Source organism: Lissotriton helveticus, chromosome 6 (assembly GCF_964261635.1).
Source record: "Lissotriton helveticus chromosome 6, aLisHel1.1, whole genome shotgun sequence".
Taxonomy (NCBI): domain Eukaryota; kingdom Metazoa; phylum Chordata; class Amphibia; order Caudata; family Salamandridae; genus Lissotriton; species Lissotriton helveticus.
Genome location: NC_136067.1, coordinates 1,488,658,331 through 1,488,684,508, shown reverse-complemented (window position 1 = coordinate 1,488,684,508; position 26,178 = coordinate 1,488,658,331). Strand labels below are relative to the sequence as shown.

The window sequence follows — 26,178 nt, the reverse complement described above, 5'->3', positions numbered from 1 at the left end:
CCCGGTAGCGTTTACTCTTAAAGAGATTATTGTAGGGATGGAAAGCCTAACCAAGAATAAAGCCCCGGGTCCGGATGGAATTCCCCCTGACCTCTTTCTTAGTAACATAGACCTATGGGCCCCCTTGATGACTAGGGTCTTAAATGCCGCTATTTCCTGTGGTCTCCCCCATCATGGTCTAAAGCGATTATTGTGCCAATTTTTAAAAAGGGCAATAAGGACGAGCCTAGATGTTATCGGCCTATCTCCCTGATTGACGTTTCAGCTAAACTTTTGGGAAGGGCAATTTTGAACAGATTGTCAGAGTGGACCGAAGAGAATAACATCTTCTCGGATACCCAATATGGGTTCAGGGCAGGGAGGTCCACTAGCGATCAATGCCTGAACCTATATATGCTGACTGCCAAATACACTCTGGCCAGTGATGAACCCATCTATATGGGATTCATGGACCTGGCAGCAGCATTCGACCACGTCAATAGAGGGAAATTGTGGGACATGATGGCAAGTTTAGGGATCGAGAGTGGTCTAATTACTATTTTAAGAGAGTTGCACAGTGACACCACGGCAACAGTAAGATTTAATAGGGAGGGGGGATTGTCTGAGTCCTTTCCATGTAAAAGTGGAGTCAGACAGGGTTGTATCCTTGCCCCTTTTTTGTTCTCCCTTTATATTAATAATTTAGAACAGTCTCTCTTGGGTTTAAAAGCAGATTCTCCAAGGGTTGGGTCGCGGCATATCCCCGTCCTGCTCTACGCAGATGACGCGGTCTTGCTTGCGCGTACACCCCGAAGTTTGCAAATCTTGATAGATGGGTTCGTTCAGTTTATGAGCGATCTGGACCTATCTGTCAACTTAAGCAAGTCTTATGTGCTCCTGGCAGGGAAAAAACCCTCCTCTAAATCCATCTACACAATAGGTACCCATCGCTTAGAGGAGGTTAAAACGTTCTCCTATCTCGGAGTAACCTTCGATGGTGCTCTACAATTCAAGCCCTTGGTGGAAGAACGCTGCAATAAAATGATCGCCTCCAATGGGGCTATAGCCGGTTATGGCAGGAGGCTGGGCAGGTGGAGCCCGGAACAGATGATGATCCTGTACGGCTCCATAACATGTTCCAAAGTAAGCTATGGGGCAGAAGTCTGGGGCTTCGTGAACACCGCTAGAATTGAACAGGAAGAAAACAGACACATGAAATCTATTCTGAGGGTACCACCCAGTACTGCTGGATATATAGCTCATAGGGAGCTAGGGAGGCCACATCTGGTGGACTCGCTAAAACTAAGGCCAATTGTAGCATGGCTAAAAATTTGGGCAAATCCAGACGCACATTTAAGCAGAGAAATTTTATTGGACTGCTTAGGTAGGACTCACTGTATGCGCATCCCCTGGCTCAAATATGTGAGAAACACTCTTGAAGAGTTAGGGTTCGGAAATTTTTTCAGGAACCCCACAACCATCTTAGCACAGCACAAGAAACAAGTAGGGGAAATTTTCCTAGAGCGGAAAACCCAACGTCGTGCGGAGGTTGAAGGAGAGAAAAAGTCCGTGAGGGCTTATAACTTGGTCAAGAGTGTGGAGGGTATGGAGCCCTATCTGTATCTGGTACATAACGCACAGGATAGATTTCATATGTGTCGTTTCAGACTGAATTTACTTCCTTTTATTCTGGCTTCTCCATCAGGTTTCACCATGTCAATTGAGCAGAAGGGACCCTGCGGCTGCGACAATCGGTCTCCGCAGGACTCCCTTCATCTCATTTTGCTTTGCCCCTATTTTTCTATGCCTAGGCGTAGATTTCTAGTAGACATATTAAAAAAAGCCCAATTGGAACATGCCAGGGATGCTTTAATCTATCTGCAACAAGCTTCCGATCCGCTAACCTTATGTTGTGTCATGAATTTTATCAAGGTGGCGGTTCGTTTAAGGATGACGAAGGGAGAGGAATGAACGACCTGGGATTTTATGTTTTAAATTTACGGCCCTGCATGTTGGGATTTTTACTGTATTATTCATGTACAAGGATCTTGACTAAGATTTAATGCTTTTCTTAGCTATGTATATATTTGTGTGTTTTTATGGTGTTATGATCTTGATTAAGATTTAATGTTCTTCCTATTTATGTATATATATGTGTGCTTTTATGGTGTTTTTTTTTTTAATCACCGAATAAAGATTCTTGAAATGAAAAATGAAATGAATCAATACCTTAACATGTGTAATGTCCCATTCATACACTCTGCAGGAGATTGGATTATTATTTGGGATGGGCAACTGCCCCATTCAAGAAATAATCACAACCTTTGTCACGGCGAACCCTTAAAGTCACTAAATTAGACTGAGCTCAACCCCTTGGTAGCTATGGCTTGGAGCAGACTAGCTTGTTTTAGAGCAATGTGTAAAGTATTTAGGTGCACCAGAAAAGTGATAAAATCAAATTACAAAACAGTAAAATCCCAAACTGAGTTATAGAAATAGAGTAAAATATAATAAACTAACAAAATGACATCAAAATGAAAAAAATCCAATAAGTGGAACTGGATATATGCATTTTTCAAGTAGAAATAGCTCCAAAGCACAAAGCATCAATGATAACCAATGGTCATAGTCGACTAGGATTTAGGCAGGATTTGAGGTCGACCACAATGGAACGCTGGTTGGACACACCAACCAAGTTCTTTTTTAACCTTCTGACATAGGGGCACATGCATCAAAGGATTTTGCGATCGCAAACGGTGCGAATCGCAATAATCGTCCGTTTGCGATTGCAAAATCTGCTTTTGGAATGCATGAAGGGGGAAGGCCCTCGCAATTTGAGAATTTGCATATATTTGCGAATTCTCAAATTGCGATTGCATTTAAGGAATCGCATTTTGCAATTCCTTAAATGCAATGCATGAAAATTATCATGAGTTTGAACCTCATGGTAATTTGCGAAAACTTTGAAAAATGCACTTTTGTGCATTTTTCAAAGTTTCATGTTGTGTACACACATGCCTTTAGGGCATGTGTGTGCACAACAAATGTGCACTGATTGATTTCAGGGGTGCAACAAGGTGTCCTTTGGACACCCCTGCACCCTTAAAATCGCATTCTCAATTTGCGATTCGCTAATTGCTAATCGCAAATTGAGAATGTCTTCCAATTCATTCCAATGGGCCTCTAGGCCCATAGGAATGAATGGGGGGTATTCCTTAATTGCGACTCGCAATTTGCGACTCGCAATTAAGGAGTATTAAGAAATCGCAATTTTTTTAGTGATTTCTTGATGCATTGCATTTTGCGATTCCTTACTTGCGATTCCTTATTTTTTGCAATTAAGGAATCGCAAAAAGCAATATTGATGCATGTGCCCCATAGTCTTTTACTTCCCAACCACAGGAGTACACTTTTGAGGCCCCCGAATTCCAGGGGAGGGCACTTAGAGACTTTTAGGACACAAGGCAGAGGCCACCAGCAATGCCCAGCCCAGGTCCAGTTAACATCAGTTGGCTGGGTAGTTCCTGGATAAGGTCTTTTACAGCTTGTTGTTTCCTTGTAGCCACACATGATGTAGGCCAACTGAGCGCTGGATTCCATTTCTTTGTCCTGGGTTCAAGATGGTTCAAGTTCAGTCCTTCATGGCTTCTCTCAGGTCACATACAGCAGGTCCAATCCTCTTCCGATCTTTTACAGGTCTAGAATGTGTTCTGACGGAAGATGCCACAAGTATGCCTGACACCAGCTGGTTGGTGGGTATGACTCCTGGGCACTTCTTAAACAATGGGGTAAAAGTTCCTGGGGCCAACTCAATCGACTTTGTCGTCTGAAAGAAACAGGTTAGTGTTAGATTCCTTACCTTAGAATATGCCCAGGCGTCAGACTGGATCCGGAAAGTTTTGCGTAGCAGTATCCCTGCGCGTCAGTAGGCGTCGTCTGCGGCTCCGCGTCCGTCGTGATCGCCGGGATGACGTCGTCGGAGTACTTAGACGCCGCCCTCGCACGCTGACGTCAGTTCTTCTTTTTTACGCACCAGCAATCGCAGATCCGGGAAGAGCTGTACTCCTAGTCAATTTTTGACTAACCGTTTTTGATCCTTTTGGATCCTTCTCAAGTCGATTCCTCGACGCGCGGTGCCGATAGGGATGCCCGGTTCAAACCCTGCAACGATTTTCACCGCTTTATGTCTGTGACCGACCCCCACCGTTGGTGCCTTTACTGTCTCGGGGTCGACCACGATGACAAGTCCTGCCCCGACTGCCGGGCCTTGACCTCGAAGGCTAGGCGGGAGCGGTCCCGTGCCGCTCGAGTTCCCGGTCGAGGAGGAGGTCGAGGGACCGGTTACAGGGCCGTAGTCATCGCCGCTCGACGAGTCACCACCACTCATCGGGCTCCAAGTCCTCAGGTAAGTCGAGGCACTCAAAAAAAAAGTCAAAGAAGCGACATCGCTCTTCCGACTCCCCCCGACGCTCATGCGACGTCGCCCACGTGGCTCCGCCGAAGCCGCAAGCGCTGCATCCAGCTTTACACCTGCCGGTCCCTGGGCTGCACGCGACGCCGGAGGAGATTAGCGCATTCCTTGCGGCCGCACTTCCCTCTGGCGGAACCCGCCAAGGCGCCTTCGGGCACCGCGGGTCCGTCTGGGAGCCCTAGCGGGCCGGCGGCTCCGGCCCCAACACCGTCGGGTGCTTCAACCCCAGCGCCGTCGGCGACTTCGTCCCAACGCCGCAGGGCTCTGCAAGATCCAGGCCTGGATCTGTGGCGTCGCCAGTCGACCTTACGACCCCTCCGCTGGCGCCATCACCATTGGTGTCGCCCACGCCGCCGTCCCCGGACATCGTCATCCCTGGTCCTCACCCTGGTCTAGATCCAGCGTCGGACCGGCGCCGCTTGGCGCCGTCTTCGACGCCGGTAGGTGAGCAATTCACCTATGACCCTGCTCCATCCTTTTTCCGTGATTATCAGGGGATGGATGACAAGGGAGACTGAGAGGGGTCTGAGGACCCTCTGGTATGGCAGTGCCAGTTGAGCCAGGACTGGGCAGACGAGCTGGGAGAGGCCAGTGGTCTGGACACTTCGCCTGACACTGGATTTGTCTTCTCTCCTACCGTGGCTACGGAGGAGGGGGCTGCTTACAGCGTGGTGTTGACTAGGGCGGCCAAGGCCTTGGCTCTTGAGCTCTCTGTCGCGGCCGTGAGGACTAACCTCCTCACTGAGGTGCTCAAACCGCAGGCAAGCTCCTCGGAGCCTCTCCTGTCGTTTAACGAAGCCCTCACCGACGTTCTGGTGGGCACCTGGTCCAAGCCCACTACAGGCCTTCCTGTAGATCGCAACATGGCCCGACGCCACCTGCCGGCTCCGGGTGACCCCAGCTTCCTGTCCGTTCACCCCACCCCCGTGAGCCTGGTGATCGAGGCCTCTACATCCCAGACCGCATTCCCGACCGCTCCGTCAGATTGGGAATCCAAAAGGTACGATCAGTTTGGCAAGAAACTGTTCTCCTCCCTGAGTTTGGGGCTGCAGTCTGTCAACACTGCCTGCCTTTTGGGCCGTTACACCCACTCGCTGTGGGATACAGTTGTGGAAGTGCTGCCGCAGTGCCCGGAGGAAGCCCGGGCAAAGCTCAGCCAAGCCCTAGCGGAAGGCGGGACGCAGCACGCTACTCCATACGGTGTGGACTCAATACCACGGACTGACTGGGTAGGGCCATTGCAACGACAGTGGCGGTTCGCCGCCAGGCCTGGGTGAGGTCCGCCAACTTTTCAGGGGATGTCCAAGCCACCCTCATGGACATGCCCTTTGATGGCAGTCGCCTCTTTGGTGACAAAGCGGACAGTGCGCTGGAGCGTTTCACGGACTCCAGGGCTACGGCCAAACCCTTGGGCCTAGACCAACATCAGCAAAAGTTCGCTTTTCGCCCCTTTCATAGCCAAGACAGGGGCATCCCCACACGTCCAGCTAGCTACGGGCCGCAGAGCCAGTCTCAACGCGGTCGCGGATGTGGTAACCGCAGTGGCAGTGCCGGGGCACAACGGCGAGGTCAGTCCACATCCGCCCCAGCAGCATCTGCCTCAAAGCCTTCCTAGTCCGAGCTTTCAGGCCCATTCGACGCCAGTGGGGGGCTGGGTTTGCCATCACCTCCTTCACTGGCGTACCATCACATCGGAAAGGTGGGTGCTGCAAATCGTCCTAAGGGGCTACTCCCTCCCCTTCGAGGCGACCCCTCCAGCCATGCCACCGCAGTGCCACCGCATGTCGGGGATCACTTGCAACTTCTGCAGGAGGAAGTCATGGCCCTCTTGGCCCAGGGGGCCATCAAGCGCGTTCCTGGGCCAGAAGTAGGACATGGTGGCTATTCCCACTACTTTCTGGTACCCAAGAAGGGCAAAGGAGGCCTACACCCTATCTTAGACCTACGGAGCATCAACAGCTTCCTCAAGATGCTGACTTTGGCTCAGGTCCTAGCTGCCCTGGACCCAGGAGACTGGATGGTAGCGTTGGACTTGCAGGACGCGTATTTCCGCATCCCGGTCCTGCCGGCCCACCGGCGCTACCTGCGGTTCAGGGTAGGCCACGAGCACTTTCAGTATACTGTGCTCCCCTTCGGCCTTACCAGCGCCCCTCGGGTGTTCACGAAAGTGATGGCGTTGGTCGCAGCTCATCTGCGCAGATTGGGGTTCTCAGTCTTACCCTATCTCGACGACTGGATGTTGAAGGTGGGCTCGCCCCAGACAGTCTTCAGCCACCTCCAGACAACGGCCGACCTCCTGCACCTGCTGGGGTTCTCCATCAATGTGCCGAAGTCACACCTGTGCCCCTCTGAGAAGCTCCCCTTCATCGGAGTGGTTCTGGATTTCTCCTCCCGAACAGTGGGTTTGGGATATTCAGGTTCTGATTCCGATCTATCAGCCTTTATCCCGAGTCTCGGTCAGGTTGATGCTGCGGCTTCTGGGGCTGATGGCCTCCTGCATCCTTCTGGTGCATCTCGCCAGGTGGCGGATGCGGGCTCTGCAGTGGGATCTGAAGTTTCAGTGGGCCCAGCATCAGGGCAACCTGTTCGACCATGTCCGGATCTCGGAGGGCACTGCAAGACAGTTGCAGTGGTGGCTCATGGACCACGATTGGGTCAGCAGCAGATCCCTCTCCCTACCCCATCTGACGCATGTAGTAGTGACAGATGCGTCCCTCCTGGGCTGGGGGGGCCACATGGGAGAGGCGGAGATCAGAGGCCTCTGGTCTCCGGCGGAGTCCCAGCTCCACATCAACCTTCTGGAGCTGCAGGCGATCCGGCTTGCACTGAAAGCATTCCTTCCCTCTGTCCGGGGAAGTGTAGTGCAGGTGTTCACAGACAACACCACCACCATGTGGTACTGCAATAAACAGGGCGGGTGGGGTTGTGGACCCTTTGTCAGGGGGCTCTGCACCTCTGGCAATGGCTGGAACACCAGGGCGTCACCCTGGTGGTTCAACACCTGGCAGGTCCCCTGAACGCCAGGGCAGACAAACTCAGCCGCCGATGCATGATGGATCACGAATGGCGTCTGCACTCGGACGTGGCGCAAGGCCTCTTTCAGCAGTGGGGAGAGCCTTGGTAAGATTTATTCGCCACCGAAGAGAACGCGCAATGTTATCAGTTCTGCGCGTTGGAATTTCCAAAGCGGCACTCGTTCGGAGACGCTTTTCGTCGCGAGTGGAGCTGCAGTCTGTTGTACGCCTTTCCACCTATACCACTTCTGCCCAGAGTGCTGAAGAAGATCAAGCGCGACCGGGCCCAAGTCATCCTTGTGGCTCCGGACGGGGTACGAAGATACTGGTATCCCTAGGTACTCAGCATGTCAGTTGATCCCCCGATTCATCTGCCTCTACAGGAGGACCTTCTGTCGCAGCAGCAGGGGACGGTCCTCCACCCGAACCTGTCCAACCTCCACCTCCATGCCTGGAGATTGAGCGGCGGCAGTTGAGGCCATTTGACTTGCCTCCTGAAGTCTGTGATGTGATTCTGGCAGCCTGGCGTCCCTCCACAAAATCAGTTTATGCCTGCAGGTGGAACAAATATGTGGCATGGTGCACAGCAAAGGCTGTGGATCCACTCTCTGCCCCCCTTTCAGAGGTTCTCCTCTTCCTTCTTTCTCTTGCCCAGCAGGGCTCTCCTCTGGGCACTATTAAGGGCTACCTCTCTACCATATATGCCCTCTTGAGGCTTCCTGATCATCCTTCTCTTTTCAAGTCCCCTGTTGTAAATAGATTCTTGAAAGGCATCACGCACATGTTTCCTCCTGTTCCTTTCGTGATGCCTCAGTGGGACTTGAACCTTGTTCTCACCTATTTGATGTGCGCTCCTTTCGAGCCCTGTTGTAAATAGATTCTTGAAAGGCATCACACACATGTTTCCTCCTGTTCCCTTCGTGAACCCTCAGAGGGACTTGAATCTTGTACTTACGTATCTGATGTGCGCTCCCTTTGATCCACTTCATAATTGTCCTCTTTGTCTCCTAACTCTTAAGACTGCATTCCTGGTTGCCATCACCTCTACCAGGAGAGTGAGTGAGCTCCAGGCTCTATCTTCTAAACCTCTTTTCCTCTCTGTCCATCCGGGCAAAGGTTGTTTTGAGGACTCGTCCTTCTTTCCTGCCCAAGGTGGTCACAGCCTTTCATATCGGGCAGTCCATCACCTTGCCCACCTTCTTTCCGCTTCCGCTTCCCTCAAAGGAGGAGAGGCTCCACCGTCTGGACCCAAAACGTGCGCTCTCCTTTTATCTAGTCCGCACACGCCAGTTCAGGGTGGACGACCAGCTCTTTGTTGGTTACGTGGGCCCGAAGAAGGGACTGGTGGTGCACAAGCGGACCATCTCTCGGTGGGTCGTGTTGTGCATCGAGGTCTGTTACTCCTTGGTGAAAAAGTAGCCTCCTGTTGAGCTGAGGGCCCATTCCACTCGGGCCACGGCGGCTACTACTGCCTTGGTTCGGGGAGTCCCCTTGCAGGACATCTGTCAGGCAGCTACGTGGGCTTCGCTGCACAAGTTTGCTAAACACTACTGCCTGGACAGCCAAGTACGGAGAGATGGCTTTTTCGGCCATTCCGTTCTCCAGTACTTTCTGGTGTGATCTTGGTTCGCAGACCCACCACCGGGGTTGGTATTGCTGGGGTATCTATTCTAAGGTAAGCAATCTAACACTAACCTGTTTCTTTCAAATGCACAAGTTACTTACCTTCGGTAACAATATATCTGTAAGAAACAGTAGTTAGTGTTAGATTCCTTACCGCCCCACCTATCCTCCCCGTTCTGCGAACCGATATCTAGGGTTAAGGACATCCCTTTGAGCGCCCTAGTTTCCTGGCACCAGTGTCGGTCTCTGGCATGGCTCTGCATTCCTGGCACGGAAAACTATGTACAAGAACTGACGTCAGCGCCCGAGGGCGGCGTCTAAGTACTCCGATGACGTCATTCCAGCGATCACGACGCCGACGACGGACGCGGAGCCGCAGACGACTCCTACCGACGCGCAGGGGTACTGCTAAGCAAAACTTTCTGGATCCAGTCTGACGCCTGGGGATATTCTAAGGTAAGGAATCTAACACTAACTACTGTTTCTTACAGATATATCGTTACTGAAGGTAAGTAACTTGTGCTTACAGGCAACAACCACACCTCTCACAAAAATATCTGTTGTACAATATTAACGAAGACCCATTAGTGATTGTACTTACCTGAGTGCAGCACCGATTGATAATAAGCAACAGATCAATAATGTCTTGATGAAGGCCACTTACACAAATGGGCATATATGGCAGGACTTTTAATACGTTTGAACATCACCTAGATTTTAACCTTAACCCTATCCCACTTTTCACATTAAAAACCACTTTTTACAGGTATAGGAGGTAGTTTTACTTTTTCTGCACCTTTCCCAACAGTATCTTCTTCCAGATATTCTCCCCCCCCCTAACTTAGGTGTCACTCACCTGGAGAAGTGAGTACCCAGGTGCGGAACCAGATGATGAAGCAACCTACTATGTCACCACAGAGGAGATAGTATATATCACTGGTCGTAATTAATGGTTGAGGGTTTCCAAGACAACAAGACAAGAATGTGTAACGAAAAAGCAGAAAGGGAAATGAGTTGAGGAGTGCTGTGGTAGAAGAACACCTGGTGCCTTGAATATTATAAATTACTTGTAAATATTAACCATTAAAGATGAGTATGGAAATGCTTGTTATGGGCATGCTTTAGCAGTGTCTGGTCATACTGAGAGATGCAGGAGAAGAGGTTGAAAAGTGATGAAATGATCTACACATGAACAGTGTGGGACTGAAACTTCGAGCACTCTAGCGCTGAAAGATGGACCTGCTTGAAAGGGCACGCATATAGGCCATGTTTTTGATCCTGTGGGCCATCACAGAACCAAAGAAACCCCACATTTGTGCCCCTTCTTCCTGGCCTATCTGAGAGTACCAGACTGCATGATATCCAGTTCAACATTGAGGGCCTCATTAACAATATTTTGACGCACCGCAGAATGCCTTCCTACTGCACTTCCATGCGTCAAACAAAAGGTCGGGAGCGTGCCGTATCTACAAGATACGGCGCATTCCTGCCCTTCTCCTCTGTGCCGGTGCACAAAGAGCATTTGTGCGCCAGTGCAGACACCCTTGCGTCATTTTGCAAGGGTGTCTGCACTGAGGGGATGATTGTTTTTGTGTCAGAAGAGACGCATTCCTGCACAAAAACAATCTGTAATGGTATTTTTCTCTTTCAATGCATGCTGCAGTATGCATCGTGCATAGAAAGAGGAAAAAACAAGGAGAAATAAAAGTTTTTGTCCCCATTGCGCGTCCTTGTGCCTTCCCTGGGGAGGTGTAGGATTCTGACACATTCCCAGGTTTACAAAGTGTTGTAAATCTGGGAATGCGTCAAGTTCCAAGGATGTTGCATGGGAACACCCACCGCAACACCCATGGAACGCCCCTTTCACGCAAAGTTTTGCGTGAAAGGGAAACATGTTTGCAAGGCTATGAAAAATCACGCAGGGTGACTTTACATGGCCTTGTAATTATGAGGAAGCCCACTGCACTGCCGGTGCTTTAAGAAAAGGGACAAACCAGTGGCACAATGGGCTTGAAAATAAGCCCCTGAATCTGAATACTATCTTCAAAGGCCAGTGGTACAGAGAGAATATGATATGGTTTTACAAATTTGGGATGTTACCTTTGTGCATATAAAGGGTGATTAAAGTGGACAACTGAACATATTCCTGTCATAAGTATAATTTTGATGATGTTTTAGTTGTTGCCTCTCATTAACTAGTCACGAAAGTGGAACATCCATGGGTATTGATATTGTTTTTCTCCAATCGAATACAGCGCTTGAACACTTCTCAGTAGCATCATCTAGAGATTACTCCTACTTTTGCATTGACTTTCTCTGTTTGCTATTTCTAGGCAGAAAAAGGTACGGAAGGTGAAAAGGATGAAAAAGATGAAGTTAAAGCGGAAGTGGGGAAAAAAGTGTATGTATAATGTTTTCTGTAATAGGCATCCATCTTGGGGAAATCTAAAGTAATCCTATTGTGTATTATGGTACGTTATGTTATCCTGTTGAATTTGTAGTGTTGAGGCTATCACGTTGATGTTTGCATTCAATCATTTTTTTTACTTAGTCGTTTGATTTTATTTTTGTTCCTAACTATTTCACACACCTAAGTCGGGAAAATAAAATATCTTTAGAATGAAAACACATTAAGCAATTGCCAGAAAGTGGGTTATTAATGTGTGAAATGGTAACCCTTATCAACACATATAAACTCACCGTGGTGAGGCCTCGTTTCAAGCCTCAGTGAAACTCTGATCAGCGAAACAAGCTCCTGGTATCTCTGGCAAAAGCATCAGGCAGTTTCACAGAGAAATGAATATAAAGTTCAAGCAGTACTAACATTTTTAAAGTCAAGAAATCAACGCAATAAAATTGCCAAACCAATTTAGAAACCTTTTGATAAGCAAAAATACACCCAAAGCCAATCACAATTGGATAGGGAGAATAGAAGTTATGAAATTAGAAGTTTTTAAGGCAAAATGTGCCTAGAAAAAGTAAAGCATTAATGTAAAGCCTCAGTTTGCATTTGACTCGGAGCTTGGTGCGTCTGCATTGGAGTAGAAGTCAGATACACAAGGCACGTTGCCTCAGTCAATACCTTCTGACTTAGTTTCTGTGATTCAGTTCTAATAATTCCAGTAGGGAATGGCCAAAACTAAAATAGGAAAGAGTTCCTTAAATTTGCTTTCATAGCAGTCGAGCTTCTGACGGAGTCATTTGTTTTGGTGCCAAAAGCTACAAGGGGGCAAAGCTCGATTTCATAGCTTCCGAAGTCGCTTTGTGGATGGGATAGATTTGCTTGAGTCCAGTTTTCCACTTTCAAACGTATTCACTATTTGGTTCTCAGAATTCTCCACCAGGACAAGGCTTGAAGCTATAGCTGTGCAGGGCACGCCAAACCAGTTTTCATCATAACAAAAAGCTCACCGCAGAATGATGATGATAGCAATTAAAACCACGCACATTTACTCCAAGGAGTGTCCTGGTGCAAAGCAGCGAAGTCAGAAAATGAAGAAAAGCCTGCACAAAAAGCCAGGTTTTAAGTTTCTTCTCAAGCATTGCTATGTCACTCATAGTCCACAGGTCCAGAGAATGCTGATTCCATGCTGTTGAACCCAGGTGTACTACAGACCTTCCTCCTGCTCTTTCCCGCTGAATCCTGGGGTTCTCTGACACAGGTATCAGCTGTCTTGTGGGGTTATGAAAACCATATCAAATTTGGAGGTAGGAGGGCCCCAATTGCTAAAAGACGTCATGTACCAATACGAGAGCCTTATATTTGACTAGTTCCCTGATGGGTAACCAATGAAGTGCATGCAGATGTGGCGCAATCTGTGTTCTCATAGGAACTTTTAACAGAAGCCTGGCCACCACATTCTGGTTCACTTGGAGTGATGAGAAGGGTAAGAGAGGCAGGAATTTCTTTAGGGGCCTCATAATCCCAAAACAAGTGCCTAGCAGCATTTTTACTTGAGCTCTAAAGGACAGCCTGTTATCAAATTTAATACCCAGATTTTTAACTGAGTATTTCTGGGGTCCTAGGGGAGAGGCATCATCCGGCCAAAAGGTTTGGCAGAAAGTTGATGAAATCTTTCCAAAGAAGAGAATTTCGGTTTGCTCCTCATTGTATTCGAGTTGAGCCGTTGCTAACTAATGAAAAACAGCAGTTAGGCAAGATTTAATCTGTGTACTCTTTAGCTCAACTCCCTTGTTCCAAGAGAAAAGCAATTGTGTATCATGTGCATAGGACATCACTTAAACTCCCAGTTCTTCTGCTAGTTGAGCCAGAGAAGTAAGATTTAAATTAAAAGGCGTAGGGCTAAGGGCAGAGCCCTGAGGGACTCCTGTAAGCACATCACATAGATTGGTGTAGCATGGAGGAATACAAACATGTTGGCTTCTCTTAGCTATAAATGGCGTTAGCCAGTCCAGAACCTGCCCTGTTACTCCAATGGCCTGAAGACAGTCCAGCAACATTGAGTGGGGAACCGTATTGAATGCTGCTGATAGGTCGAGCATAATCAATACAGCCACTCCCCCAGCATCCAGCGTTCCTCTAATATAGTCTGATGACTCCACCAGTGCTGTATCTGTACTATATTGAGCTCTTAAGCCCGACTGACTAGGGTGAAGCAGATTGTTTGCTTCCAAGCTAGATAGCTGTTTATTCACCCTTTTCTCTAAAATTCTATATCGGGCAGGTAATAGGGAGATTGGCCTATATTTAGCTGGAATGGCTCGATCTGTTGCATACTTTTTTTATCAGTGGAAGAATCATTTCCTGCTCCCATACACTAGGGACTGTAGCTGTCCTTATTGATGTATTTAAAATCAAATTAGCCACCGGATTAATAATGTCTACCCCTAATGCCATTCATTTAGGGGGGACGTACATCTACAGGAGAGCCAGATTTAGTGGCCTTCCAAGCCTGCAGAGAATAATCCAGAGAAATAGGCTCAAAGGTGCTCAACTTTATATTAGAAGGGGAATCAACAATGGCTTGCTGTTTTATCAAGGAGTTTTTATCTGGTATTAAACCTGATGACAAACTGGCATGAATGCTTAAAATCTTTGTATTAAAAACCTGGCTAGCTTTTTACACCATTCAGTCGAGACTGAATGGAAAGTAACATACACTGATGGGGCCATAAACCTCTTAACAATTGAGAAAATCTCTCTCGACCTATTCCCTGCCTTTTCAATCCGATCCTAATAGTTGGCTTGTTTAGCTTTTGGTATTGAGCCATGATATTCTTTTAATGCTAGTTTAGAGTTCTCTTTTTCTATTAAATAGTATTCCTTTTTCCATTTCCGTTCATGCACCTTGCAGCACTCTTTTTCTGTTTGAAGAGAATCTGAGAACCATGGGCTGGAAGACTTCCTTCTGTCTACGCAGAAGAACCCTGTTTTCGTGGCTCCTATAAGGTGCACCCTTGCTAGCCCAGCCTCACTTTTCTCCAACTGCTGCAGATGTCACGTCCTAAATGCTCTCTTCTAAGCATGACATCTCTCTCCAGCCAGGGCCCCTACAGTGCCTACTGCTCTGAAAGTCTGGATTCCCTCTGCTTTAGTGTCCTTCGAGCTGGAAAACATAAGGCCAGCCCCCCAGCCCTTGGAGAGTGGATCCTGTCTCTAGGTGATAACATGAGTTAGGAGTCCTAGAGTCTTCTTTTTTCCAGCAGCGATGTTTACTTCAGGTGTAGTCTTGTCAATTTCAGTAATGTACTGAAATGGTGGTGATGAAATGCTAGTTTCATGCTCTGCACTAGCGAGTGATTGGAAATATTGTCTGACCCAATTCTGCATACTTTCCATTAACATGACCACCTCCTTTTTTTACCACTTCCGACTAGATTTACAGAAAAAAATCCAAGATGCCCTTAATAAAAAATGTCTAGCCCATTCCATTAGAAGGGTATTTGCCTATAACACTCTCCTTTTTTGATGAGGTGTCCTCCCTGGGGCAGGGCCAAAAAAGTTTTTTCTTCTTCTGTGACTGAAGCCAGAAAATCTAGGAGGGCCCTGGAATGAATAGAAGATCCCATCAATCCTTTTTGACACCTCCAAGTGAAAAGAGGTAGTATGAATGCTGACCTTTCTGATACCAATTGATCCTGTCCCCCTCCCAGATGGCTATTGCCAATTAGGTGGACAATTGTTAACAACATCACTTTTTTTCTGGGCCTGGAGACTAAAGCATTTTCTTCTGGAGAGCAGGGTTGGTATTCCAGTCAGGAATGTGTTTTGAGCCATTGCCTGTGAGATAAGTGATAAAACTGATTTTAGCCTAGTTTTGAATTAGGCAGCACAAGGTTCATTTTTATGAAGTTACTTCTTTCAGTAAATTATCCTAAATCAGATTTCACCATTAAATTCAAATTTTTAATACTGATTGGAAAATAGTTTTCATTTTCATGCTGGCATTTCCCAACCACTTATAAAAGTACCTAGGAATGTTCATGGAGAAACTAGATACCCTACTGAGTTAAAACATGATGTTGGGCAATTAGTCACTGTGGGGACCCATTACGCCAAATATTATGTTTTCTAGTTTTTACAGATTAGGCGCGCAGCGCAATGGGTATACACTACACACTTTAGGGGTGATTGATTTAATATAAGAAAATAGGTTTCCTTTTTAACCTGCAGCGGATGTAGAGCACAGTGGTGGGTCTGACAACCATATATTTTTGACATTGCTCCACATTTTCTGCACCATCTACTGTGATCTTATAAGAGAGTTAAATAGACCAGTTGGGTGAAACAATTGTAGTCTGGAATATCAAGTAAAAAATGTAGTGATACCTCAATATTGTAGCCAAAATATTGAGGGCCAAAATATAGAACGGTGACTGCATATATGTAAATATAGATTGACTTTTCTTAACTCCACACCTACGCACCTTGAAGATATATTTATATATATATATATATATATTTATTACCATACGATACTTGTGTAATTCCCGCGTCAATGTTCTAGACCAAACAAGTAAGGTCCAAATTAATTCACCACACAACCTCACACCAGTTAGGATGTCGACGCTGTGTCGTTGAAAAAGAATCACTTTAATTGGCGACTGTTGTCGGACACGTTTCACCTGCCCAGCAGGCTTGCTCACTGTAACAGTAACAGTTTAATAACGTTTTTTCAACCATTTTTCAACAATGTGTCACATGAGAGGTACTGCATTGATGACAGTGAAGACAGACTGGTAGTTCATTGTGGGTTGTCTAATATCACCTAAATAAATTTGGTAATAAAATTCATTATTCAATGCAGATTTAACAATAATCATGTACCGTAAATATTCTCAAATTTGAGTACATTTTTACAATTGTCAATTACTCCAAACCGCAATGGGTATTAAAATGTAACAGAACTATTAGTCGTAAAACCTGAAAGACTGAAAATGCCACCCCAGTGGGCTTATTTCATCAACAATATAGTTCATAATTCAAACCTGTAATATAATTTTTAGTCAATCCTGCCCAAGTGGGCACATACCCACATTGTCATTAATCCTCTGTCACAAAGTGCTTGTGCAGAAATTAAAACAATTAAAATGCACGGAATACAGAGAGAAGCAGCATGATTAGTATTTACAAATGTGTATGGAAATCCTCTTCCAAATTGAGGCCTTCCGGGATTTTAGTATTTAATTCTATGATTTAGCACGATTCGAGCTTCCCCAATTTCTTCTCCCGGTTCCCACCTCTTACATTTAGCGTGATGGCATCAATTACAAAATACACTGGACCTTTTGTGTCTTTGCCATGCATTTGTTCAAAGTGGCGAGCCACTGGGTAATATTTGTCCCCATTTTTTATTTCTCTTAAGTGTTGTAAGACACGCTTGTGCACAGGTAGGATAGTACTACCTACGTACTTCAGTCCATAAGGTCACTGAAGCACGTAGACAGCAAAATCCGTTTTACATGAATACTGGCCTTTTATTTTCTTCTCTTTTTCAAAAAAACTTGAGGTATAAGCCGAGACGTTTTTTCTATGGGTACAGGCTTTACATTTAGTACATTTATTGAAGCCATCTTTCTTACTTAACCAGGAAGCAGCTGATTTTTTAGGTTGGGGTGTGGGTAACATATTACTTACAAGTGTCTACTTTAAGGACCTCGCCCGCCTGAAAGTAATTTGAAGCTTTCATTGTACAAGTTTGCCTAGAATGGTATCATTACGGATTATGTGCCAGTGGTTTTGTAGTATATGTCTCTGGCTGTGTTGCTGTTCGTTGCATGTGGTGATCATTCTACACTGGTTTTCAGTCACCTTCTCTGACTTACTTTGTTTACTTTTGTTGAAGAGAATCTCTCCCCTGGATTTTTTGCTTGCTTTCTGAATAGCTGAATCTATGCCAGCTTCTGAATAACCTCTAGTTGTAAAACAGTTTCTTAAATGGACTAACTCTTCTTCAAGATTCTGTTTGTTGCTTCAATTTCTCATTGTTCATAGACACTCCCCAAAAGGGATGCTTCCAATCAGGTTTTTTGAGTGGAAACTTGACGAGTGGAGCAGCGTGTTGCCAGCAGTTGGCTTTTGATAAAGTTTAGTTTCCAATTTTCCCTCATGCACAAACACAGTGAGATCGAGAAAAGTAACCTCGGTTGGACTGATGGTACAGGTAAATTTGAGATTAAGATCATTTACCTGAAGTTTTGTTATAAAATCTCTTACACTCTCTTCTGTGCACTTCCATACGACAAATAAATCGTCAATATAGCGACTCCAGTGCATTATGTTTTCCTGCCATTCCACCTGAAAAAGCGACTGGACCACATGCTCCTCCCACCAGCCCATATGCAGATTAGCAGAGCTGGGGGTGAAGCAGGTGCCCATCACCGTACCGCGAATTTGATGAGCGAGTTCTCCATCGAAGAAAAAGAAATTATTTTCCAGGCATCTCAATATCATTGATAGTAGCATTTGTGTATGGCACCACAATTTTAATGGACGATTACCTAAGAAGTGTTTTATTGCATTGACACCATCCTTATGCTTGATGCTGGTATATAGTGTAGTAACATCTATAGTTACCAGCAAAAAGTCATCCTCTCAAGGGACATGGTAAACTTTCCTCAAAAATTCCCCCCTATCCTGTATGTAGGCTGGAAGTTGTTTCACAAAAGCGCATAGGAATGAGTCTACATATTTGGATGTATTCTCTAACGCACTGCCAATGGCTGAAATTATCGGCGACCAGGGCGATTTAGAGGGTCTTTGTGAACTTTTGGTACCAAGTACATTACAGGGATAATTGAATTACTGATTGTTAGATCTGGGGGTCTCTAGTTGGCAATGGTAGTCACCTTTGTCCAAATAGGGACCCTTGCTTCTAAGTCAGGATAGGGGATTACACTCCTAAATAACCCCTGCTCACCCCCTAGGTAGCTTGGCACAAGCAGACAGGCTTATCTCAGAGGCAGTGTGTTAAGCATTTGTGAATATACACAGTAATACAGTGAAAACACTACAGATGACACAACACAGGTTTTATAAAAAATAAGTATTCTTTATATAGACGTTAACACAAGACCACAAACGAGAAAATAAAATCCACAATACTGTACTTAAGATTGACTTAAAGATGGTAAAAGTTACTTAGTTCAAGTTGGTGATAAATGCAACAAAGTTCTCAATAAAGTACCTGGATGCGTAACGCAAAATGAACAAAATGGCTTGCAAAAGGAGAGATGCGTTGGTTCCGTGATCCGGGGGAAAAGATGCGTCGTGCCTCAAGACTTGCGCAGAGTAGGGGATGCGTCATGATCCTTACCAGTGCGGAGATGAGGCGTTGATTCTCGGTTTGCGGGCCGGTTGCGACGCACAAGATGGCTCCTCGATGCGATGCGATGATCCAGGTGCGATGCGCGAAGATGGCGCCCTTGATGCGATGACGTTGCAATGACGATGTGTAGGCTCCCTGGTAGCCTTGCTACGACTCTGCACTTTGGAGCCGTGACAGGCCCTGTGACACGCTTCTCCGGTGATGCGATGGCGACTCTCTCGATGGTGTCGCGCTTCTCCTGTGATGCGACAGCTGGCAGCTTTCGGCGAAGACACGCTTTCTGGGAGATGCGGCAGCAGCACACTTCTCCGGCGGTGTGGCGATTTCAGCTGCGGTGGCGACTCGCTTCTTATCGTTGTGTCGCGCTTCTAGCTACCAGCGACACGCAGGCTTCTGCAGTTAGAATTCCCAGCAAGGAAATTCAGGGGGGAGCTGGAGATGAAGTATTTTGTCCCTGAGACTTCAGCAGGAGGCAAGTACAAATTTAAGCCCTTGGAGAATATTCTGTAGATGATGAAAGTCCTTAAAAAGTTCCTTCTCCTTTCCCTTGGCAATAAAGAAACCACTGCAGGCCAACCCAGCAAACAGCACTCTGGCAGAGGAGCAGTCCAAACTCCTGCAGGTTCCTTGGTTCTTCTCCTTGGCAAAAGGTTTCTTGTTCCCAGAAGTGATCTCAAGTTCTTGGGTCTGAGTCCCAATATTTATACCCCAAAATCCTTTGTTCTCTGGAGGTCTCTGCCTAGTCCAAACCAGTTCCTGAGCACTCTGTTTACAGGACTCCTCCTTTCCTTTCACAGTGCAGGGCAGAAACATCAGACACCCCACAGGAGGTGGAGCCAGCATTGTGGAGAGAAAGCACAGCCCTGGAGCACTTTGTTGACATGATTCCTTCTCTTCTTTCACAGTGCAGGGCAGAGACATCAGCCGCACCCCAGGAGGTGAAGCCAGCATTGTGGAGGGAATGCCCAGCCCTATTCAGGTCCTAGGTGCAACTCCTCCCTCCCATCTAGATGCAGATCTTCACCACTGGGCTGACTCATTCTGTCTCTTGGAATCCCCCAGCCCTGTCACTCAAACTCCAGACAAGGAATACACAACCTAGCAGGGGCAGGCTTTGGATAGTTAGACAAGAAAATACCTACTTTCTAAAAGTGGTATTTTCAAACACAGAATGTTAAAACCAACTTTACTAAAAGATGTATTTTATCATTCTGGCATACTAAATTCGAATTTACACCATGTTCCCTGAGTCAGTTAGGATTATAAAATGCAATCTAACTGCCCATTTTGGCCTATGGAGAACAGGTAACCTTGCAATAGTGAAATACGAAAATGGCTGTAATTCACTATTAGGACATGCTACACACACCAGGGCATGTCATACTTACAATGCACCCTGCCCTTGGGCCTACCATAGGGGTGTCTGATATGAAGACAAGGGAAGGTTTAGGGACTGGCAAGTGGGTGCACTTGCCAAGTCGAAGTGGAAGTCACAGACTTCACACAGGCCTTGCAATGGCAAGCCTGAGACACACTTTACAAGCTGCTTCTGTGGGTGGCAGGACCAGTACTGCAAGCCCACCAGCCACTTCTGATTTACAAGCCCTGGGCACACTTGGTGCACTGTACTAGAGTCTGACAAGTAAATCAAATACCCAATCGTGGAATCACTAATTAGTACATCAATTTAACATAGAGAGCACTTGCACTGTGGCACTGAATAGCAGGGGCACAGTGCCCAAAGCATATACCCAGCAAAAACATTTCAAAACAGAGGAGGCAATCTGACAAAATGGAAGGGAGACTTACGCCAATGATGCCAGGTCTAACACTGGTTTTAAGAAACATCAAATCTTCACTGGTTAACGAACATTGTTTATACCATTCCTGTAACTGTGCATTGATTAGGCAATAACTAGTATTCAACACCTCTGTTTTAACTCTCACGTAGTTAACCCGATTGTTGAGCTGTTTATATGCCTGCCACAGATATTGCTCCTTATCCCATAAAACCACGTTCCTGTCCTTATCTGCATTGCGAACAATCAAATTTTCATTACATACTAACTTGTTGACTAACGCATAGTAATCTTTTGTTTTCTGTATAAAAGGTTTTTGCTTATCACATGTTTTTTTATGCAGAATCTTTATCATTAACCACAAGATCATTATAAATGTCCACAGTTTCTAGTTGTCATTGGGACAAACTTCGATGGTGGTCTGAAAGTAGTAGGGGCATCCCCATATATGTCGACATCCTGTAAAAGTGATAGTTCTTTTACCAATCAACAGTACATGGTATTTCAAAGTCGTTGCTTACATTTCCATCAGACTCAAGATCTCTCAGGTCCAACATTAAATTCATATCATTGACCACTAGGTTTCTTGTTTGCCCTTCTGCCGATCTTGGTACTTCACCACCTGTTTGTCGCTGGGACAAAGCAAATAATGTTTTCAATTTCAAAGACCTTGATTTGTAAATGTCTACCCTTGTTGTGACATAATCCATTTCAATCTATGGGCAACATGATAATCTAAGTTTAAGATAGTTTTCTCTTTCTCCGATAGTGTAATGTTAGTCAAATTTATTATCAATGCCTCGTTACTGTCATTTATTTGCCCTGCTTGCTCCTCGATTTCTCGCTGGCGCCTGAGTTGTCTTGCGCCTTTGCGCCTATGGCTCCTCTGCCTCTTCCTCTTGTTGGCTTGATGTTTACTGGTGGACGCGGGTGGAGATTGAATCTCCGCTCCTCCTGTAAAAAATCAAATTCATCGATGACTGATAGGACAGGGATTTTAGCTTGTCCACTTAACCCTTCATCTGGATCAGTATCCAGTTCTGAACTTGGTAGTCTGCTTAGATCTTGGCCACCTTTGCCATCCACATTCATTCTTTGCCTCCGCAAGCTGTCGAACTTTTTGGCAAAGGTAAAAATTTTGCCTCTGTTGTAATCGATTTCATCGTGTAAAAACGTATGCGCCTTTTTATTTAATCTATTCTTCCAGTTTGGTTAAGCGCTCTTTTATTTCCAGCTTGAATTTGTTGATCATATCCTGGTCTGACTCCTTATCCAGCATTGTTGTGATTTGATTGATTTCTTCCATTATCTTAATACGATTGTTTTCTGCATATTTGATGGCCAACATTCTTCCCAATAATTCTTGATTATTGTCGGCCCATTCCCTGAGCATATTAGGGTTTGGATCTTCGTATGTGGGAGCCACTAAAATTCGCAATCCTCTGGGAATTCTTTTAACTTCTAGATAGCATTCTTGCAATGGCCGGCAAAACACGTCCGACAACAGCTGACAATTAAAGTGATTCTTTTTCGAACACACTGCATTGACATCCTAACTGGTATGAGGTTGTGTAATGAAAATATATATATATATATATATATATATGTATCTATATCTATACCAATATATATTTATACCAATATATATATATATATATATATATATATATATATATATATATATATATATATATATATATATGTGTGTGTGTGTGTGTGTGTATATATGTATATATATATATATATATGTGTGTTTCTTTCTTTCTTTCTTTCTTTCTTTCTTTCTTTCTTTCTTTCTTTCTTTCTCTCAATCCCTCTCTAGGATTAGTGCTTCCTAAACAACTCACATCTGCAACACAAGTGTTTCAGAGGAGCAAACTGATCAAATAAACAGAGCAAAACTTCCCCCATCACTATTACCCAACAGTGTTTGACTGAGAAGGATCCAGTTTGTAGCTGTAATAACATCTCACTCCAAATTTTCTCTCACCCTGTGCTGACACTTCTGCGACACAGAAATAAATGAAAACATTGAGGAAGTATTAAACAAGGCCAAATATGCTCTGACAATCTTAAGTGTCATCAGATGTATTGAAACATTTTGGCACTGGAGTTTCTGACAGCCATGTTTTGACTTCGGTGGGCATTGTCTGTATATTCTAAATTTTCAGTTTCACAGTAAAGCTCATTTATTTACTTTATTCATTATTTATACATTATATGGAGGTATTCTGACTCTAACGACCTGATTCACTCTATAGCAATAAAATTGATAGACTAAAAAATTTGATTTAAATTATTTCATAAATTGAATGTAGTTTGAGACTGTTCACAATTCAAGAAGTAAAGAACTAGCAGGCACATGCATCAATGTTGGCTTTTGCGATTCCTTAATTGCGATTTTTAAGGAATCGCAATTAAGGAATCGCAAAAGCCTATGCATGTAGAAATCGCTTAAAAAATAGCGATTTCTAAACATTCCTTAATTGCGACTCGCAAATTGCGAATCGCAATTAAGGAATACCTCCCCATTCATTCCTATGGGCCTAGACTGAACTGGAAGACATTCTCAGTTTGCGATTCTCAATTAGAGAATCGCAAATTGAGAATGCAATTTCAAGGGTGCCAGGGTGTCAAAAGGACACACTGTTGCACCCCTGAAATTGATCTGTGCACATATGTTGCGCACACACATGTCCTAAGGGCATGTGTGTGCGCAACATGAAACATGAAACTTTGAAAAATGCAAAGAATTTCGTAGCGCGCACTGCATCGCAAAATGCAGTGCAGTGCGCGCTACGAAATTAGTTTTATTATTTAAATTGTTTACTTACCTGTAGTTATCCATATGCCGGTTTTTAGCCCTCTCCACCCTGCCCCTCCCCCTCCCCGCCTCCCTGCCCCACCATAACTCCCTCCACGGCCCGCGGCTGCGCATTGGCATGCTGAGCAGTTGCCCGGCAGGCCCACGAGCATAGGGGCCCCATGCAGACCAGAATTTAACACAAATTTTCAATTACACATTTTCAGTCCTGTAAGTGTTTATGTAGGCAGGGCCGGGTGCAGTACTTTGCCCGGGGCCTATAATGCTGTTAAGATGGTCCTGCTGCTCGGAAACAGTGAGCATAGGTTCCCTCTTTTCATTTCTATGCTGTGCCATCTAAAATAATGCATTACATTTGTAAAACATCAAGTTAAACAAATTGCCTTAATGTGCTGCAGATGCATAAAAAACGGCATTCGGCTCTGCTCTGAGCCAAACGAAGCCCATCATGATACAATCCATGTAGCGCTCATGAACTGGCAACTCATGAAACTTTGAAAGGTGGCATGAAGTAGAGTAGTCCATGGAGGCTTAAGTAATAGCTTAGCATGAGCCTATAACTACCTGGATGATTGGGTGGTGTGTCTTACATAGAAAAAGAGAGTGACACTTTTGCTACTTGTTGTTTCAAGAACAGCTCATAATCAAACTGCAATCCCATATTCCCTATTGATGGCAGTATTGGAAAACTACCTAGAGAACTTGGGAACCACCTACGTATGTAAGTGTAAATAAAAATTCATCTAATCTGAGGCTGTCCATGAGCAAGTGTGAAAATTATTTTGTACTGGATTATCTTCACAGTCAAACTTGTGGATAAGAGGAGTATCATCAGTATAATACATTTGAAGCTTCTAATTAATCTAGCGAATGGAAGCCATGTAGATAGTGAATATGGTAAGAACAAAGAAGATCTCAATGGCACACCACAGGTCAGCTGTATGGATGTTTACCAATAATAAGGCATAATGGCAGTGAGGTTGCATACCATTTAGAAGGAATACATCCATCTTTGATGCTGATAGCAGCCCCACAGAGTCTAGATACAGGAGCTGCAGGGAACACAGTATCAAAAGAAGCTAAGAGATCAAGAAGGATCAGGGCTGCCATGCTCCCCCCACACCCTCTCTTCTAGGCCCAAGATCAGGCATAGATCAATTCGAAGTACTAGCAAAGCTACTTCAATTCCACGATGGGCTGTAAATCATGCTTTGATGTTGTTTAGCCAGGAATTGATGTCAATAAAAGACAGTTGCGGCTGGTGTAATTTGAAATTGGTGAGGCGTATGCAGAACGAATCAACGTATGCGAACGAGCTCAGCGAGCGAGCCCGACGGCAATAAGAGTCCCTTTCCTGAGAAGGAAATTTAAAAAGATTGGCAACTGGTGCATTTTAAAGCAAATGAATGCAGCAATAAACCACCATGTGTGAGCCCAATGCTGGTTATAGTTTCAGAGACCCTTGATGCTCCCAGGTCACAAAAGGAGGAATCACCTGGCCTTCTAGAATAACTCCCCAAACAATTTCCACGTTTCATTATTAGTATGAAAGGATATTTCAGAGTAAAGAAAAGAAACGGATGTGGTAAAAGGACACTTGCCCGGTGTCTGTTGTTTTTGCCAGCAGTATGGCACAAATTTGCTGGGTCTCTTTTAGTTCAGGACCTGCCTTGCTGTTCTGTAAGTTGTGGGTTTTTAAGTAGATCTTCACGAGTTCACTTTTATCCAATCTGCTCTGCCTGTCCCCTTCTGACTCTACCTCGTCCCAGTAACAGGCACACTGCAAGGGAGACGTATAAACTGACACACAAGAGAGGTAAGATGCTAAACCTCCTTGAAGCTGTAGAGTTAAGATGTGAGAGGTCCAGGCACTGTAACCCTAAGGCTTTACAGGAGTAACTGTAAGATTCTGTAGCCAGCACAGGGAGCAGTAACCTACGAGAAGAGGCACAAGCAGAGGTAAGATGCTAGATCCATCACACCTAGTGGTAAAAGTCTAGTAGCTGAACCAGCACATGTAGGGGTATGATGCTTAAACTTCTACGGGTAGACGCAAGAACGGGCACAAGGATAAAATGCTGGGATTAACACATCATCAAGGTACAGCCCAGGACTCTGTGGATGGTAGAGGCAAGAACTGTTGCCACAATACCGCAGCGAAATGCTCTAAAACATTGTGACACCTCTTAGAAACAGCTCCTTGTGAACATCCTCTGCGCCTCATGCCGCTGTATTGAACAGGAAGGTACTCAGTTCTGTTTCCTTTTCTGCAACAGCCTCGACTCTTATAAAGGCAGGGCCTCCTGCTGCAGGCCAGGTAAATCCATGGACCCAATTCTTATTACCACATCACAGCTGTACTAAGGCCCTACACTGACCTCGCTGGAGGCTAAAACTAAAACCAGTTGAACTGCTTAGTGGGTGCAGCTGCTACCCTAACACACCTTTCCTCTTTTTACCTGCAGGAGGCTGACCACTTACGCGTTTAACTTTTTTACATCTGAGTTAACTGACTGCACAGTTGTGTGCAAGGCCAGTCCTTACAAATACCTTAAAAAAAATAAAAAAAATACTGGAATTTAGCTCCACTCAGGAGTATTTCTCCTGCCCCTTCCTGCTTTTTGGTTCAATAATGTTTCACTCTGCTTTCAGTGTTTACATTACAACGGCTGATGAACAA

The 26,178-nt window shown here is 45.3% G+C and overlaps 1 protein-coding gene across 1 annotated transcript in view; it reads left to right on the top strand.

The window, feature by feature from the left end:
- RYR2 (ryanodine receptor 2) overlaps nt 1-26,178 on the top strand; it is a 3,071,198-nt gene that overhangs the window by 2,630,353 nt on the left and 414,667 nt on the right. Inside the window, exon 86 of the mRNA XM_078648003.1 lies at nt 11,421-11,488. Coding sequence (XP_078504129.1) covers nt 11,421-11,488 — 68 coding nt within the window. The remainder of the gene's footprint in view (nt 1-11,420; nt 11,489-26,178) is intronic.